Genomic DNA, 15,504 nt, shown 5'->3' on the forward strand with positions numbered 1-15,504 from the left:
ATGCAGATTTTCAGTCTGGAAAAGAATGCTGCAGTACATACAAATGAAACTCCAGTACATGAGATCTACACTCCAGTAGAGAGTAAAATGGATGAGTTTGTCCAGAAGATGGGTAATTTCAATATTTCTTAAGGACATATCTTTCAGAAATACTTGAGTACAAAACTCAAGCACAGTTACTCAAGTATTTTCCATCTCTGTCCAAACTGGATGGAGCTCTGTTATTCCGAAGAACAGTTTTATGGCTCCACAACCCAATGCTGGGGGGCTTCACACCCTTCTTACCAACGCTCCAGTGCATCCCATTCTATTTGGCAATGCTTTTTTAAAGCACTTCATGAGGTACACCTACCCTGTATCTAGATGTATTGTTCATGTTATCAGCTCCACTTACCATATAGGTGCACTTTGTGGTTCTACAATTACAGACTGTAGTGCATCTGTTTCTCTTCATACCTTGTTTAGCCCCCTTTTACCCTGTTCTTCAATGGTCAGAACCCCCACAGGACCATTCTCAGCACTGCAGTGACACTGACATGGTGGTGGTGTGTTAGTGTGTGTTGCACTGGTCTGAGTGGATCAGGCACAGTAGTGCTGCTGGAGTTTTAAACACCTCAGTGTCACTGCTGGACTGAGAATTGTCCACCAATCAAAAATATCCAGCCAACAGCGTCCTGTGGGCAGCGTCCTGTGACCGCTGATGAAGGACTAGAGGATGACCAACACAAACTGTGCAGCAGCAGATGAGCTACTGTCTCTGACTTTACATTTACAAAATAGACCAACAGTTAAGGAGTGTCTAATAGAGTGGGCAGTGAGTGGATGCACTGTTTAAAAACTCCAGCAGCACTGCTCTGTCTGATCCAATCGTAAAATATAAATATTTATCTTTAACATCTTTAAAATAGTGTATGTGTATCTGATAAAATGACCAATGTGTGCAGCAGGTACAAAAGCTAGAAAAACCTCAAACTGGTCACTCAGTGTAAATCCATTCATGTGTTCAATTTTCAACAGCTCTCTGCTATAGCTCCTCTAAACCCTGGTCCTGGAGTTCTCCAGACCTGCACTTTGTAGTGTTTTTTTCCTCTGATGCACCTACTTTAACTCAGAAATGACTTCCTAATTACCTGATTTATTAAACCAGGTGTGTTAAAGCAGAGAAAACAAAAGATTTTCATAGCAGGGCTACTCCAAATGTGGTATCAAAGTGGGTTCCTTCTGAGCCACAGTTCTGCAGAGATTAGCATTTTCTCTCTTCTAACACTGAATGAAAACTCATGAAGGTCTTGCAAATTCGCTGAGTAATTGAATCAGGTGTGTGAAATGATGGAGAACACTGAAGTCTGCAGAGCTGTGACCTGGAAGGAGCCGAGTTTGACACCCTGCCACACGACAACCTCAACACACCCTGACAGCTCTGTACAAGCCTCAGTAAGGCTTTTTCACTGTGTTGCTCTCTTCTCAGAGTCTCACCTTCACACAGCTTCTGCTTCATGGAGTCACGGATGCGGTCGATGTTGGTGTAGTCCTCTGCGTACAAGACATAGTCACTGGAGGGTTTGTTAGCGATGGCTATCAGCTCTGAGTTGGTGATCTCTGATCCCACTCCCACTGCGAACATGATGATTCCCTGCGCTCGAGCCTCCTCACTGGCATCCACCACGTCATCCTGAGACTTGCCATCCGTCACCACCACAGCAATGCGATTCTTAACAGTGTCACCACGCTGCGAAGACGCAAAGACGTGGTTGACAGCAAACGTGATGGCACGGCCTGTCTGCGTGTTGCCGCCCAGGTATCTGATGGCTTGGATTGCCTCAATGAGCTCTTGAGCATTCTGGTGCAGGCCCAGTGGGATCTCCAGCCTGGGCGTGTCACTGTACTGCACCACGGCCACTTGAGAGTAGAGCGCACTCACATCAAAGCCACTGGTGACATTGACCAGCCAGCTTTTGGCCTTATCAAAGTCTTCATAGCCCACACTCCAAGAACCATCAATGATATACACGAGATCATTCACAGCTGTGCTGCAACCTACAGAGCGTCAGGGAAAGACACAGGGCACAGTTTGTTAATATATTCAGAGCAAGAGGGCTGATCTAGGATCAGTTTATGTCTTTAGCATCCTAAGGAATGAAGTTTTAGGGACAGTGGATACACAATCCTGTATCTTTTGAGATGCATAGAGGTAAATATTGGTGCAGAAGTATGTGCTACTGTTTTGACCTGGTACAGCAAAGGCTACAAACACATGCTGAATAACTCATTAGCACATCTTTAATGTGAACCTTGTAAATAGATTCCGTTGTATCATTCTGTTTGCACATACAGCTAGTACTGCTAGAAGGATAACTAGGTCATTATCACCAAACTGTGACTTTTTGACATCTGGAAAATGGAAAATTTGCATCAATATTCTGATTAGTAATTATATACAGTTGTATGCAGAAGTTCGAAAACTCCTGGTGAGATTTCATGTTTTGTTCATTTTCCAAGTGCAAATAAGTTACCACATCTTTCTACAGGGAACAAACCTAAATATGGGTTTTTTCTGTTAATTTTAGTGCACAATATCTACTTTTTGTTGAAATGATCATATTGGTAAAAATAAAATAGAAAATTTAAAATGTGCCATAACTTTTGCACAGGCCACATTTTTTGTTTTATTTTTCCCAATATGTTAAATTCAGCAGATAAACAGTAATTGTGCATTAAAATTGTGCAGAAATGTGTTCCCTGTAAAGGATGTGTACTTATGTTCACTTAGAAAATCACTGAAACATGTAATGAAAAGTATCTGCAGTCTTTTATAAAGTAAAATGTACATTTCTACAGAGGGATTTCCTTTGTAGAAATACAATTTATGCAAATCATGTGTTCTTCATCTACAGATAATACAGCCACTATTTGAAAACTGCCATACAAAGTAAACAAAAAGAATTGCTCAAGTTCGTCCCTTTTGACACTTTAATATCATATTTTATTGTCATTTATGATGTAACTAAATGTAACAATTGATAATGTAACTGAAGTATTCTTTTATCAAAATAAAAGGGTGGAAAGACATCTAGATAAAATTTAGTGTACATCTGGCACATTGGCAATTATCTATAACTGAAGCCATGATCTAAAATGTAATTAGGTATTCTATAAATAGGAATTTGTTGCCATTGTATACTATAACACCATAAATCATGGAATAATTCACAAAATGTTATCAACAAGACAGCATTGTTGTGTAGATAACATTCATTTGACATCACAGTTGCACAGTAACAAAGAACTTTGGGATACCATCATCTACTGATTCCATCATCTATTTAGAAAATCCTGACAAATCTCTATATGCAAGGGACAAGGCCACAGAGCAATACTGGCTGGCCATGATCTTCAGGCCCTCAAGTGGCACTGCATTAAAAACAGACATAATTCTGTAGTGGAAATCACTGCATGGACTCAGAAACACTTCCAAAAACTATTGTCTGTGAACACAGTTCATCACTGCATCCACAAATGCAAGTTAAGACTCTAAAATGCAAAGAAGAAACTATATATAAACTGGATCCAGAAATTGCCTCAGACTTCTCTGGGCCAGAGCTCATTTAAGATGGAATGAGCCAAAGTGGTAAAGTGTCCTGTGGTCTGACAAATCAGAATTTGAAATTCTTTTTGGAAATCATGGACAGGCTCCTCCAGGCTAAAGACCACTTGACTTGTTATCAGCTGAAATACTGTATCAAGAAAGAATGGGGAAATATTTCATTCTCAAAACTACAGTCAGTTGGTCTTCTCAGTTCCCAAACACTTACAGAGTGTGGTTAAAGAAGAGGTGATGCAACACAGTGGTAAACATGCCCCTGTCCCAACTTTTTTGAAATGTGTTGCTGGCATTAACTTCAAATTGGGCACATATTTTTCAAAAACAATAAAATTTCTCAGTTTCAACATTTCATATGTTATCTTTGTAATATTTTCAATTAAATACAGGGTTTAAATGATTTGTACATCATTGCATTCTGTTTTTAGACACATTTTGCACAGCTTCTTAACTTTTTGGAAAGGGGTTGTAAAATATGGTGTGTTGTGTGGTTCATGGCTATAGGGACAACAGCAACAAAAAATGAAATACTAAAAGCTTTTATAGCATCTTTGCTGTCTGATGTCAGGAGGAGAAAGATGCTGAAGAGCTGAACCCGTGAACGAGAAATCTTTGAATAGCAAGAATAAACAGGAAAACCTTTCTGCCATCTCCCCACACCAATCTCTGCTCTCATCAGTCTGGCATAGACAGGCAGTTAGGTGAAGGATGAATTCTGTAGTTTTGCCCATTTTTGAGTATTGTTCATGATTGACAACTGACGTCAAGTGATGATTGACTTATGTCATCTATTTATTTCTAGATCTCTTCTGCTTTAGCTAGACAAAGAATGCAGCTGAGAGAATGCCAGGACGTTAGCAGGGAACGCTGGTCAACCCTTTCAAACATCACTTTTGCAATGATGACAAAGTTTGATAATGTTGTTGAAGTTACAAAAGATGTTCTTGTCACTTTCTTTTGTAATGTTATTACAAAAGAATACTGCTAAACCTTCCACAGATTAAATAATTATATAATTATCTAGTGATCTGGATATCTTATTGGGGGCCATAATGCACAGGATAACTTATTAATTGTTTATGGATCGATCTGGCTTTTTTCTCAATGTCTTGATTTGGAAGCCATAGCTGGCGCTGACCACTCATACACATAATGCTGACGGAATGATGCAGGAGAATTTTGCTGGGTTTTATAAATGAAGGGTGATTCAAAAAGATTCGTCTGATTTCAAAATGATTTATTTCACTTATAAATCATTACAGATCAATGCAGTAAACTGTAAATGGTTTAAGTGAGCATAAAGTTTATTATGTAATTTTACAAGTGCTCAATATGAACCTCCTCCAGCTGTACAGACAACATCAATGCAATAGTCAAATTCATCCTATACTCGATTGAGCATGTCGGGTGTCGCTGCACTCACGGCTCTTTCAATGCGATCGTCCAGCGTTGTGGAACCAACGATGAACGCTCGGAGCTGTTGGAGGCTCACTGCCGACGAAAATCACATTGCACGGTTATGACGGATTCACTCTTATTGAAGAGGAGAATGCTTAACGTTTCCTGCTCAGGCGTCTCATCTCCTCTGAAGGGAGCCATCTTCCGGTGACGGTCAAAAACACTATGACCCCCCTCTTTCAGTTGGTACGTGATTGGTTCCTAGGCGCCTCACGGTTGTAAAAATATGGCGCTTTGAAATCGGATGAATATTTTTGAATCACCCTGTACTATATATAAAAAGGTGGACAGTGCATTATGTGGACATTTTTGGCTAAAACTAGCAAACATGGCCTAAACTATTGTTACCTATTTAGCCAAATGACCAACACTTAATAATATTGTTCTTGTCTTAGAAAGATTTTTTAAAATGATGAAATTATAGGATGACCTATTGAAATATTACATTATTATGTAACCAGATGGCCATATTATGTCTTTATGTATCACACGATGTGGACACATCATCTTTTACGACACAACTGATTTCTCACAAAGGAAATGACACAAAGGCCTGCTAATGGTATCTTTCTATAAATGTCTATAAACAAAATGAATACATTTATTAATTTAGTGCACAATAAAGTTACAAATTACTTATAAATCATAAATCAAACAATATTTATAATGAAAAACACACAAAGTAGTAAATATTTAACTTGAAAATGTCAAATTTTCAGTCTTTATTGTGTCCATTATATTTGACATTAGACCACTGGGGACAAAAGCAAAAACCATCATCGTTCAACATTAGAAAAGTGGGCAAAATGTTTTAAAATTAATTTAGGTTCAAATATTTTGTTTTATTATCATTATCAGATGTAAGATGTATATTTTAATTTCATTGGGTCTAATTTTAATATTTGTCTTAAGGACACAAAAGTGCATGTTTACTGATAATGACTCAGCTGTGATGTTTTGCTTGTGTCAGCAAAGACTGCATGCCTACCTGCTCGAATATCCTCCTCTTCTATTGACTGTGTGAAGGTGAGGAGCCACAGCAATGTCAGTGACCTCAATATCAACATCTTCAAGATTCCCCGAAATGAGGTTTAGTGTTCAGGTTCCTACAAAAAGGGGATTAAAAAGTAACAAGTATTACTGAAAATGCACCATATTACTTCTCAAACATAGTGTAAAATCACTAGGTCTGCATGACGACATCATAATCATGTCAGTGTGGGTAGATAATTGTTTAAGCAAATTATCAGCATCGGACAGATGATTCAATATGACTGATATTTCAATCCGATATTTGATGATGTATTTATTGTACTTTGGAAGAGCAGAATATTTAGGGCAATGTGGGGTTACTGTGCTAAAACGCTGCATTACTTGACTTACCTGACTTACTTGACTTACCTCTCCAAATAAATGTAATATTTGCTGTAGTGGTAATGATGATGCTACTTCCAATTTCTTTCTAATGTTTATATAGCAGCAGATAGGTATATAAAGCATCATCCTAACGTTCCCATATTCCCATGTGTGGTCCACATTCTTGCTAGGACTTCACTCTAAATGCATACAGATAGAGCAAAAATGTGGACCGTCTGGGGGTCTGAGGACTGATTTGAGGACCACTGTTTAAAAAAACGACTTCAAATGACCCAGAACCAGTGCAATGACATGAGAAGCACTGAGATTTTATGTTTGATAACACACTTGATAATTCAGCTCTTGACTCAGAAACTGTTCGCTTGACTCACCCTAAGCTATTCCTCTGGAAATGCACTGGCTGTAAATATGCAGTAAAGAAGCACATACTGTACAGATACTGTATACCAAGGAAAGCAAAGGTCATGTCGGTAATTTTCACACTAATTCCAACAGAAAAAAAATATATGAGTTAAGCCTTGTTTAAATCTCACAAATCGTTCGAGTAGCCTAACCACCAGAATATCCCCCTCTGCTACCATTCTGGATGCGGTTCTGGCATTGTTTGCTCATTTGCAATGCATGGGCACAATCTGCACCTCAATTTATATTTTTGTTTTGTTTAGCAACTCTTGTGCGTCAAGGCAACCAGACTCACCCCAGATAATTGATATATATGGATGATATAAATAAAATAACATGTGTTAGAATATTGCTAACGCCGCTTGGGTCAAAAAAAGACATCTTTCACTTTGCTGGATGTGACAACCTCCCTTTTATTCTACCTTGTAAAAAGCTCTTGGGAAGAGGGACATTTTCTTGGTTGCCATAAGGCCATGTGGTCTTGTTTTTTCACTCCGCTTCAGTGAAGTCTATGTGCTGCCATGCGGACCACAGGCTGCAGCCAAGGAAAATAACGACGTCAGTTAGAAAGCTGGTGAGCACAACATGAAAATAAACATGGCACATGGCACCGATTTTCAGGGGGACAGAGTGGCGCACAGACCCTCACTCAAGCGGCACGGGGCAGCATTTGTACCTGTAGACGAAATGACAGACGTTTTCTGTTTTTTTAGGTAGAATTCTGCAGTTATCTAAAACTAAGACTGCAAGACAATGCAGGAGTAGAGAGCATTTCAATTACTTCCCAAGCAGTGGCTGTGTTGTCACTTTATAGTTGGCTCTCAATATAATACTGCCTTAAACCACAGTAACAACAGATGGTAGCAGCTGGGTCAACCAAAACCTCTGGCATATCCGACAAGTACTTCTATTCCACTTTTTCTATTACAAGCAGAGCCATAGACAAGGAGCATGTTCTGTTTACTGACACACTTGTGAGAGTCAGAATCATCCCTGGCCAGAGCACTGGGGCTTGGGGGGGGGCACCTAGTCCAAGCTAAACTGTATATGTGTAAGAGTGTACCATGCAGGATGAAGATGCCTCAACCTCACAATTAGAGGAAATACACTGGACAAGCAGACAGTTTTGTTTTTAAAGCACAAAAAAGGAAATACTGAGAAGGGGCATCTTGTCCCACTATCGGGACCCCCTACCTGTGGTAAAAAGCCCCTGTGGTGAATCTTGCATCAATTGGTCATCTAAGTTGTAGAATGTATAATTGACCTGGTTTTTCTATTTTTAAAAAAATGTTATTAATCATGTATAAATACAAGACAAATATTCATATAATAGAAACATTTAAATGGTCAATTTTATCTATGAAATAATTAGCTATTGCAATTATATTCATTACATAATGATATTGCAACAATAATAATAAAAACAATTTAAACCACCAGTTGCGTTTTAGTATTTTGATATATATTGATACACATGATTATTAGATATGAAAAAACAAATCAGGTGTGGATGTAATCTGTTGAGCAACAAAACTCACACACAAACTCCAGCAGGATGGCTAAAAATGTTGCCTAATTCTAATGCTAACGATCGCTTTAGCTAGCATGCAATGCTAATGCTAAATAGCCAGTGAAACTCTAGTGAACAACTAACCACAGAATATTTCCGGTGCAATATGCTAAAGAGGCCCGTGTCTGGAGGGACTTCCTGCCCTTTCACTTCAGAAGAAAAACCTTTTTTCCTCAGAAAACCAAATGCTTTGCTCTCTTCAACCCACCCACCTCACAACTTTCACATATTGTAAACAACTATTCTTGTAAAACTTTTTTGTTTTGTTGGTTTGTTTTGTTCTAAGTGAAAATAAGCTACACATGATCCCCACAGAGAACTTAAATATGGTATTTATCTGTATATTTTAGTGCACACATTCTATTTATTTGAGTTTAACATATTGGGGACAAACATATTTAATGTGCCAAACATTTGCAAATATTAAATTCAGCAAACACACAGTAACGGTGCATTGAAATGTGCAGGAGTGTGTTCTCTCTAGAGAAGGTGTAAATGTATTTTCACTTGGGAAATCAACAAAACATGCAATTTGACCTGGGGCACCCAAACTTTTGCATACAAATGTATGTGTTGAAATTAGATTTGGTGCCATCATTTAATGAGGAGAGAAATGAAGGGGGTGAGTGGGGTGAGTTCTCTCACATATCCATCATTCCTGCACAACACAGTGTCTTCTAAAATGAACAGTGTTACAGGTGCTAACGACAGGTCCTGAGCAGACATTCGGGGCATTCCTGAGGGCATGGGAACTCAGTGGTTTATAGGGTTCCCTATATAGCGCCAAGCACACTGACACAATGCTAATGTGATAACCTTTAAAAAGAACTTTACAGCTTTGCACTGGCAACCAAGAAAAGAAACCTGTGCAAGCTTATAGGCGTAATGACCTTTTCAAGCATAGCCTGAGACCTGAACTTGACAGGAGCTAGTGGAGAACTATACCTTGGTGGTGTCATGTGCTTTTGAACCTTGTTTTAGTGTATTTCTGAGCACACTCTGAAGGCCCCCTGCTTAAGGCCCAGCTCACGCCCAGCCTGTGCCTTCCTCTTTCTCTTTCTCATTCTCATCCACACTGTACAGAAGTACACAGTAGTCCTCACATCCTGCTTCTCTTCTGAGTATCACGAGACTTTAAAGTCAAATGTTATGGAGGCTTGTGCTGCAAGAATCTCAGCTGCAAGCTTGACTGATCTAGCGTAGATGTGCTGTATTTCTGAGCTTAAACATGCCTTAATACAAAGAAATGTTCATCTGGTAGGAATGTCATTCACATGCATAGTCAATGAAACCGTTGCTAACATCTGCAACAACACAGGGGAGAGCAGAGTTGGTTGGCACAGTTTTTTGTACCCCAGGCATAACATACATCAGGATAACCAGCAATGAAAGCTGAACATTTTACACACTTTCTACATCAGAAAAGATTTCCTGGAATTACTACAGTCATGACTATAGTTCATATTATGCACTTGTGTGGTAACCAGCTCCAACATGGGGTTGGTTGCTACATGTTATGTGGGTGGTAGGCACAATTTTTAATGCTATAGATTTAAAGTATGAAATATCAAATAGAAATAATCAGAGGGTTTAACTGAAATAAGACCATTCAGTGGCATTCAAATAGCATTTCTGAATCAGTTAAACATTAATAATGTGGCCTATAATGAAGAACAATAAGAACAACAATAATTAGAAAAAAAAAACTGGCCACTTTACCGTTATTTTTTTTATGTCTTTCATTAGCCTATATCAAATCACATTATATTAAATAAATTATATTTAATTATTAAATAAATTAAATTAGTGAAACATTGTCTTGGTAAAATAAACTATAAGTAAAAATACAATAAAGGTTAAATCTTTTAAAATAATAGTTGTATTCATAGAATATATGTTTATTAATATATAATAATAACATATAAATATCAAAACGTTATCCCCACCTTAATAGATTGTAACATTCAGAAGTTTTAACGAATGGATAAATGTTGGTCTCGAGGGCAATGTTACATTTTTGTGAGAGTTCCTTCTACTAACCCAGAAGTTAGTACTGTGCCAACAACCTTCTTCCCTAATGCAGGATTAAAGCCCCGTCCCAAATACGACACTCACGGTCCAGTCGCGAGGGCATGCAAAGGCCGCGTGGCTGTAGGGTGTCCCACTTCTCTTTCTGGAATTCAGTGGTGCTCAGTGGCACCCTCTAGGTGCTGCAGACTCAGCAGTGGCCTAATACCCAAAATGAGACAACCAATCAGAGTGGATGGTTTTGTTTACAGCTGTCTGATCAGCATGGTGAAAGGAAGATGCTCAGATGTGATTAAAAATGTATTTGATTTTTGTAATTTATATCCATATCCATTCTGGAATTTGAAGTGAGCCACTGCTGAGTAAATTAGCTCATTTAAAAAAAAAACAAAAAAACAAGTATGACCAAATGACCAATGCGGCACATGCAGAGCCTGCACGTTGCATGAGTCTGTCCCAAATGCACATGTTTAAACTGAGAGCCCTTGAGGTTTCTTGCCCTACAGGTCTGCACGTTGTTGACATCACCAAAGTGTGGCCTTCGAGGAGGACCGCAGGGCTTAGGGAGCCACTCAGTCCTAAGGTGTCCTGTTTTGGGTCATCACAGTTCATTCGTGATTAAAAAACTCATGCATTAGGAAGAAATATACAAAACGTGCAAAAGCTAGAAGAGGCCACTAATGCAAATGAGCTCATGTTAACTAGTAGTCATGAGGTATCATTCAAGTTTGGGTGAAATATTCCTGAAACACTCTCATCCGGCTGAAATAAGGCAGGCTGGGAACAGCAACTTCACCAAATAACAAATATGCTCTACACACTGGCCTCGTCCTTTATCTTCTGATTGTGACAGGATGAGAAGCACTTGTCTGCAGCTGGTCCACATGTGGAGTCTGCTGCTCTATCACGCGCCATGCTTTGCCCATATCTCTCTCTCTCTCTCTCTCAATGCCAGTGGCCATGCCTGCTGATGAGCTTCTCCGCTGAGAGAGGGCTTGTGGTTGACCACAAAGTGGAGACTCCTACACCAGATGTGCTGTGCTATAGCAGAGTCTTTCATAATTTTTTTCGGAGGACAACAATTTCCTTGATATTAATGAGATGCATGCATTATTTCTCTAATGAGTAGAAGAAATATGTGGATGGTGGGATGCCAAATCAATGTGTAACCCATTTATTATAGCACAGTGTTAATGAGAATATTTAATTCCCCTTTGCTCTTAATTTATTTTGCCATAAATAACTACTCAGTTAATGCAGCACACAACTAATCTGTAAAGTGGTCTCAGGAAAAAAGCACCAAAAGAATGAGGAAATGTTTATCTACATCAGACTCCTGTCTCTTTAAGAAGAACCTGTTTCAGGATTCCCATTTGTCAGAAACGTTGCTACAAATGTCCTCTTACAGCAAAGGTACTTACTGTGCAAAGGTCAGACACCACCAAGCGTTTATTTAATTACCGGTCCAAATTTCTATTATATGAAAGTTAATCATTTCAGGAGATACGTCTGAGGACATTAAGACATAAGATAATCCACTTGAATAAGGAAGGAAAATAGGCTAAAAAAAGGAGTATTTAAAGCACTTAAAGCTTTCATCTTTGAGAGAGAGGAGAAAACCAAGCTCCACTCTTGCTTCAGATCTGAAAACACCCACATGTGTTTCTGTCCGTCCTTCCCCTGTGAGAAGACAACTCAACACTATGAGTCTAATAGGATGTGTAGCTGTCAAGAAGCCCTTACTGAGAAAAGAAAGTAGACAAAAAAGAACATTTGCAAATTAAAGAAGCTGTTGGTTTTCTCAGAACAATGGACTGACCACCCCACAGTCCAGACCTCAACATCACTGAATGTGTTTGGGATGACTTGGAACATGAGAAACAGAAAATACAACAAGCTTCTAAGACTGAACTTTAGAGGTGTGGAAAAACATCCCTGCAGATTTCTTTGAAAAAGTCTCCTGAAAAGAGTGAAAGCCATAATAAATGCAAAACATGGACACACTAAATACTGCAAAAACAAATTATACTCAGTTGTTGAGGTTTCTATTAAAAATGTGTCTTCTGATTTCATCCTGACGATAAAAAATGAACATTTAAATGAGTACTTAATAGCTGTTTTAACTGGAAATGACCTTAAAACCACTTAAAATTCAAGGGTTGTTACATACTAAGGGACTTCAGGGACTTCAATGATAACTGAAGTTAATATTAGGTTATAGAAGTGTGTAATAAAACTGGCCATTTAAGGGGTTAAATAAGTTAAGCGTAGTCTGTCACTTGCACAGTACTGTAGACAGCATCTCCATTACAACATTGTATCAAAAGTGCCATCTGCCCCACTACTCCACATCTTTGTCAGGGAAAGCTAAGACATTACTGCTCCAGGGAGGAATGTACTTGTCCCAGGCTACTAAGCGTAAAGTGTATGGTACTCTCCTTTAACAACATACAAACTGCCTTCAGAAGCTCACTCACCCATTGCATTGCATACATACAGTGGGCAGCTTCACCTCTGCTAATGTCTGGCCATGTAGAGACAGCAAGAGTCTCCACTGAAATTACACAGATAGTTGGCTGCATCATTGAACCTCAACTCCCTGTGTTCAAATGGACCAGAGACAAAGGAGGTCACAAAACAATCATGCTACAGCTCAGATCAGACATGTCTTCCTATTAGATAAGCTCAGCTAAGAGTACTTAAAACAGAGGGTCTGCTTTTATGCCATTCTCAAGCTTACAAGCTGAAATAACCTTCCACTGAAACACTGAAAGTCAGACCACTCAAAAGGAGGACATGTTTATTCCATCCACGGTCAGTATGTTACTGGAACTTTTAAGGAATTCTTTCAATCTGGCCTTTACTTGAGTACTGACAGTGGACGACAAACTGTATTTAGCTAACCAATCAAAACAGGCCAGATTCTCTTCCCATGAAACTAACAAGACATATACTTAACACAAAAGCACACAGCCCCACTGACAAACACAGGGTACTATTTTAGTGCTGCTTTTCTGAATGGGACAAAGTGTAGGGGAATGCAGGAGAGGAATGAGTGGTACTTCTAGAAAATGAGAAGTATTTGACAGAGAAACAAAGAATTGTTTTGGGCTATACAGTCAATTAAAATCTCATTTCTTACTGATGCTAAATCATTAAAAAAATAAAGATTCTAATTTTGATTGTTGCCATTCAAAGTGCTCTTGTTGAATAAGCAGTAACTCTCCCACCTGCCCTGCAGATGGCACAAGAACTCAGAAGCTCCTCACAGACAGCAGGAACACAGCAATTCCAACAGGAATCAGGAACTTACAAGAAAATATCAGAATTCGTGACATAAATGCCCAACACACCTGTCAAATAGTTCACTTTTTTAGAATTCCTTAGATTACATTATTAGCTGAAGGCATTGAAGATAGATAGATAGATAGATAGATAGATAGATAGATAGATAGATAGATAGATGGATAATGATGGGATGTCAGAAATTAATTCTAAAATGCTCCTGCAGGCTGTAAGAAGATCTCTTCCCCAAAATTACAAATCTCTATCACGTGCATGACCACCTGTCTTACATGTTTTAAACATGCAAAATTCAAACTTCACTCTTACCTTCTGTCATTAATTTATGTATAAATAAAAGAGACGTTTCGAATTTCAAGGGCTGGAAACTTCCAAGAGAGAAATCTTCTATCCAGAGTAGCTGTACAATCTTGCTCATCCCACAGCGAAGTTCTTGGTTGCCGCCAACTTTAGCGTCCTTTTTTTCCCCACCTGTATTCAGGAAAGGCCCGCCCACCTGCGCTGGGATTTGCTAGTAGCTCAAACGGACAAGCATCTTGTCCAATGCGCGCACGGGAGGCGTTGCTAAGTTACAAATTGAGTGGAGGTGTTGACTGGATCAGTAGTAGTGGATCAGAATTTTTTTTAACCAATAATTGAAAGATGACTAGTCCATTGATGTGCCTTAAACAGAAATTTTCTGTTTCATGTTTTTATTTTTATACCGTATGAAAATTTTATGATGAACGGACCAATACAAACACTCCAAAAAAAGGTAAGGAAGTTTTACCTTCTCCTGTGATGTTACCTTTTTGGAGTCTTTCTTTATGTTGTCTTATGCCAATTACAGCACTACAACATATTTCTTCCAATTTCTTCTAGTCAATATTGAAAAACAATCTCTGATCTTTTCAGAATAACAGTGGGAGCAAAAAATATTTAAAAACTACAAACACTCTACATTCATGCAAATTACACTGCATATATTAGCACAGTATAGACCACCTGACAGACATCAGATGCATGGCTCCTTCACAAACAGGGTAGGAAAACTAAATGGAAATGTTCCGACAGCCTCAAGAGGCTCAACACAGAGCATGTTACTTAATTCAATGTTAAAAAAAGGCTGTACACACTACAGAGCTCAAAGTTCACAATATCTACAGTAGGAGGATGAGTGGCTTCACTGCCACCTACAGGCTCATGCTGGGAACTATCAGCCTGGTCAGGGAGTGGACAGGTTTAAATGTATGACGCATTGAAGTAAGAACATAAATCCGTAGCTGGCAGAGAACTGACTTTTATTTGTTTTCAACAGAACAGGGAAGAGTGTTAAACACCTCCGGCTGTTTTAAAACATTAGGTTATGAAAAGGTACAAATATGTACTTTTCACCTAGAATGTAAATTAAAATAGATAAACCATATTTTAGAAAAACATATTTTTAACATTTTACAGAGTGCTGTTAAAAGAAGAAGTGATGCAGCACAGTGGTAAACATGCCCCCATCCAAACTTTTTTGGAACATGTTCTTGGCATCAAATTCAAAATGGACATATATTTTTTCAAAAAACAATAAAATTTCTCAGTTTCAACATTTGATATGCTGTCTTTGTAGTATTTTCAATTAAATATAGGGGTTAAATTATTTGCACATCATTGCATTTTGTTTTTATTTACATTTTGCATGGCATCACAACTTTTTTGGAGAATGGGGTTGTAATTTAAGGAACACAACTGGACCTTAAAACCTTTGAGAGTACATTGTCTGTACCTTGATGAATTA

The 15,504-nt window shown here is 38.5% G+C and overlaps 1 protein-coding gene across 1 annotated transcript in view; it reads right to left on the bottom strand.

Annotated features, from left to right (window-relative positions):
• The window catches only part of si:dkey-225n22.4 (collagen alpha-1(XXI) chain), a 67,678-nt gene extending 53,480 nt beyond the window's left edge, over positions 1-14,198 (bottom strand). Inside the window, exons 1-3 of the mRNA XM_036582883.1 lie at positions 14,049-14,198; positions 6,048-6,165; positions 1,477-2,037 (exon numbers count right to left, since the gene is read on the bottom strand). Of these exons, the coding sequence (XP_036438776.1) occupies positions 1,477-2,037; positions 6,048-6,126 (640 nt within the window). The 5' untranslated portion in view covers positions 6,127-6,165; positions 14,049-14,198. The remainder of the gene's footprint in view (positions 1-1,476; positions 2,038-6,047; positions 6,166-14,048) is intronic.
• Positions 14,199-15,504: the final 1,306 nt, after the last annotated feature.

This window comes from Colossoma macropomum, unplaced genomic scaffold (assembly GCF_904425465.1).
Source record: "Colossoma macropomum unplaced genomic scaffold, Colossoma_macropomum, whole genome shotgun sequence".
Classification (NCBI taxonomy): Eukaryota; Metazoa; Chordata; class Actinopteri; order Characiformes; family Serrasalmidae; genus Colossoma; species Colossoma macropomum.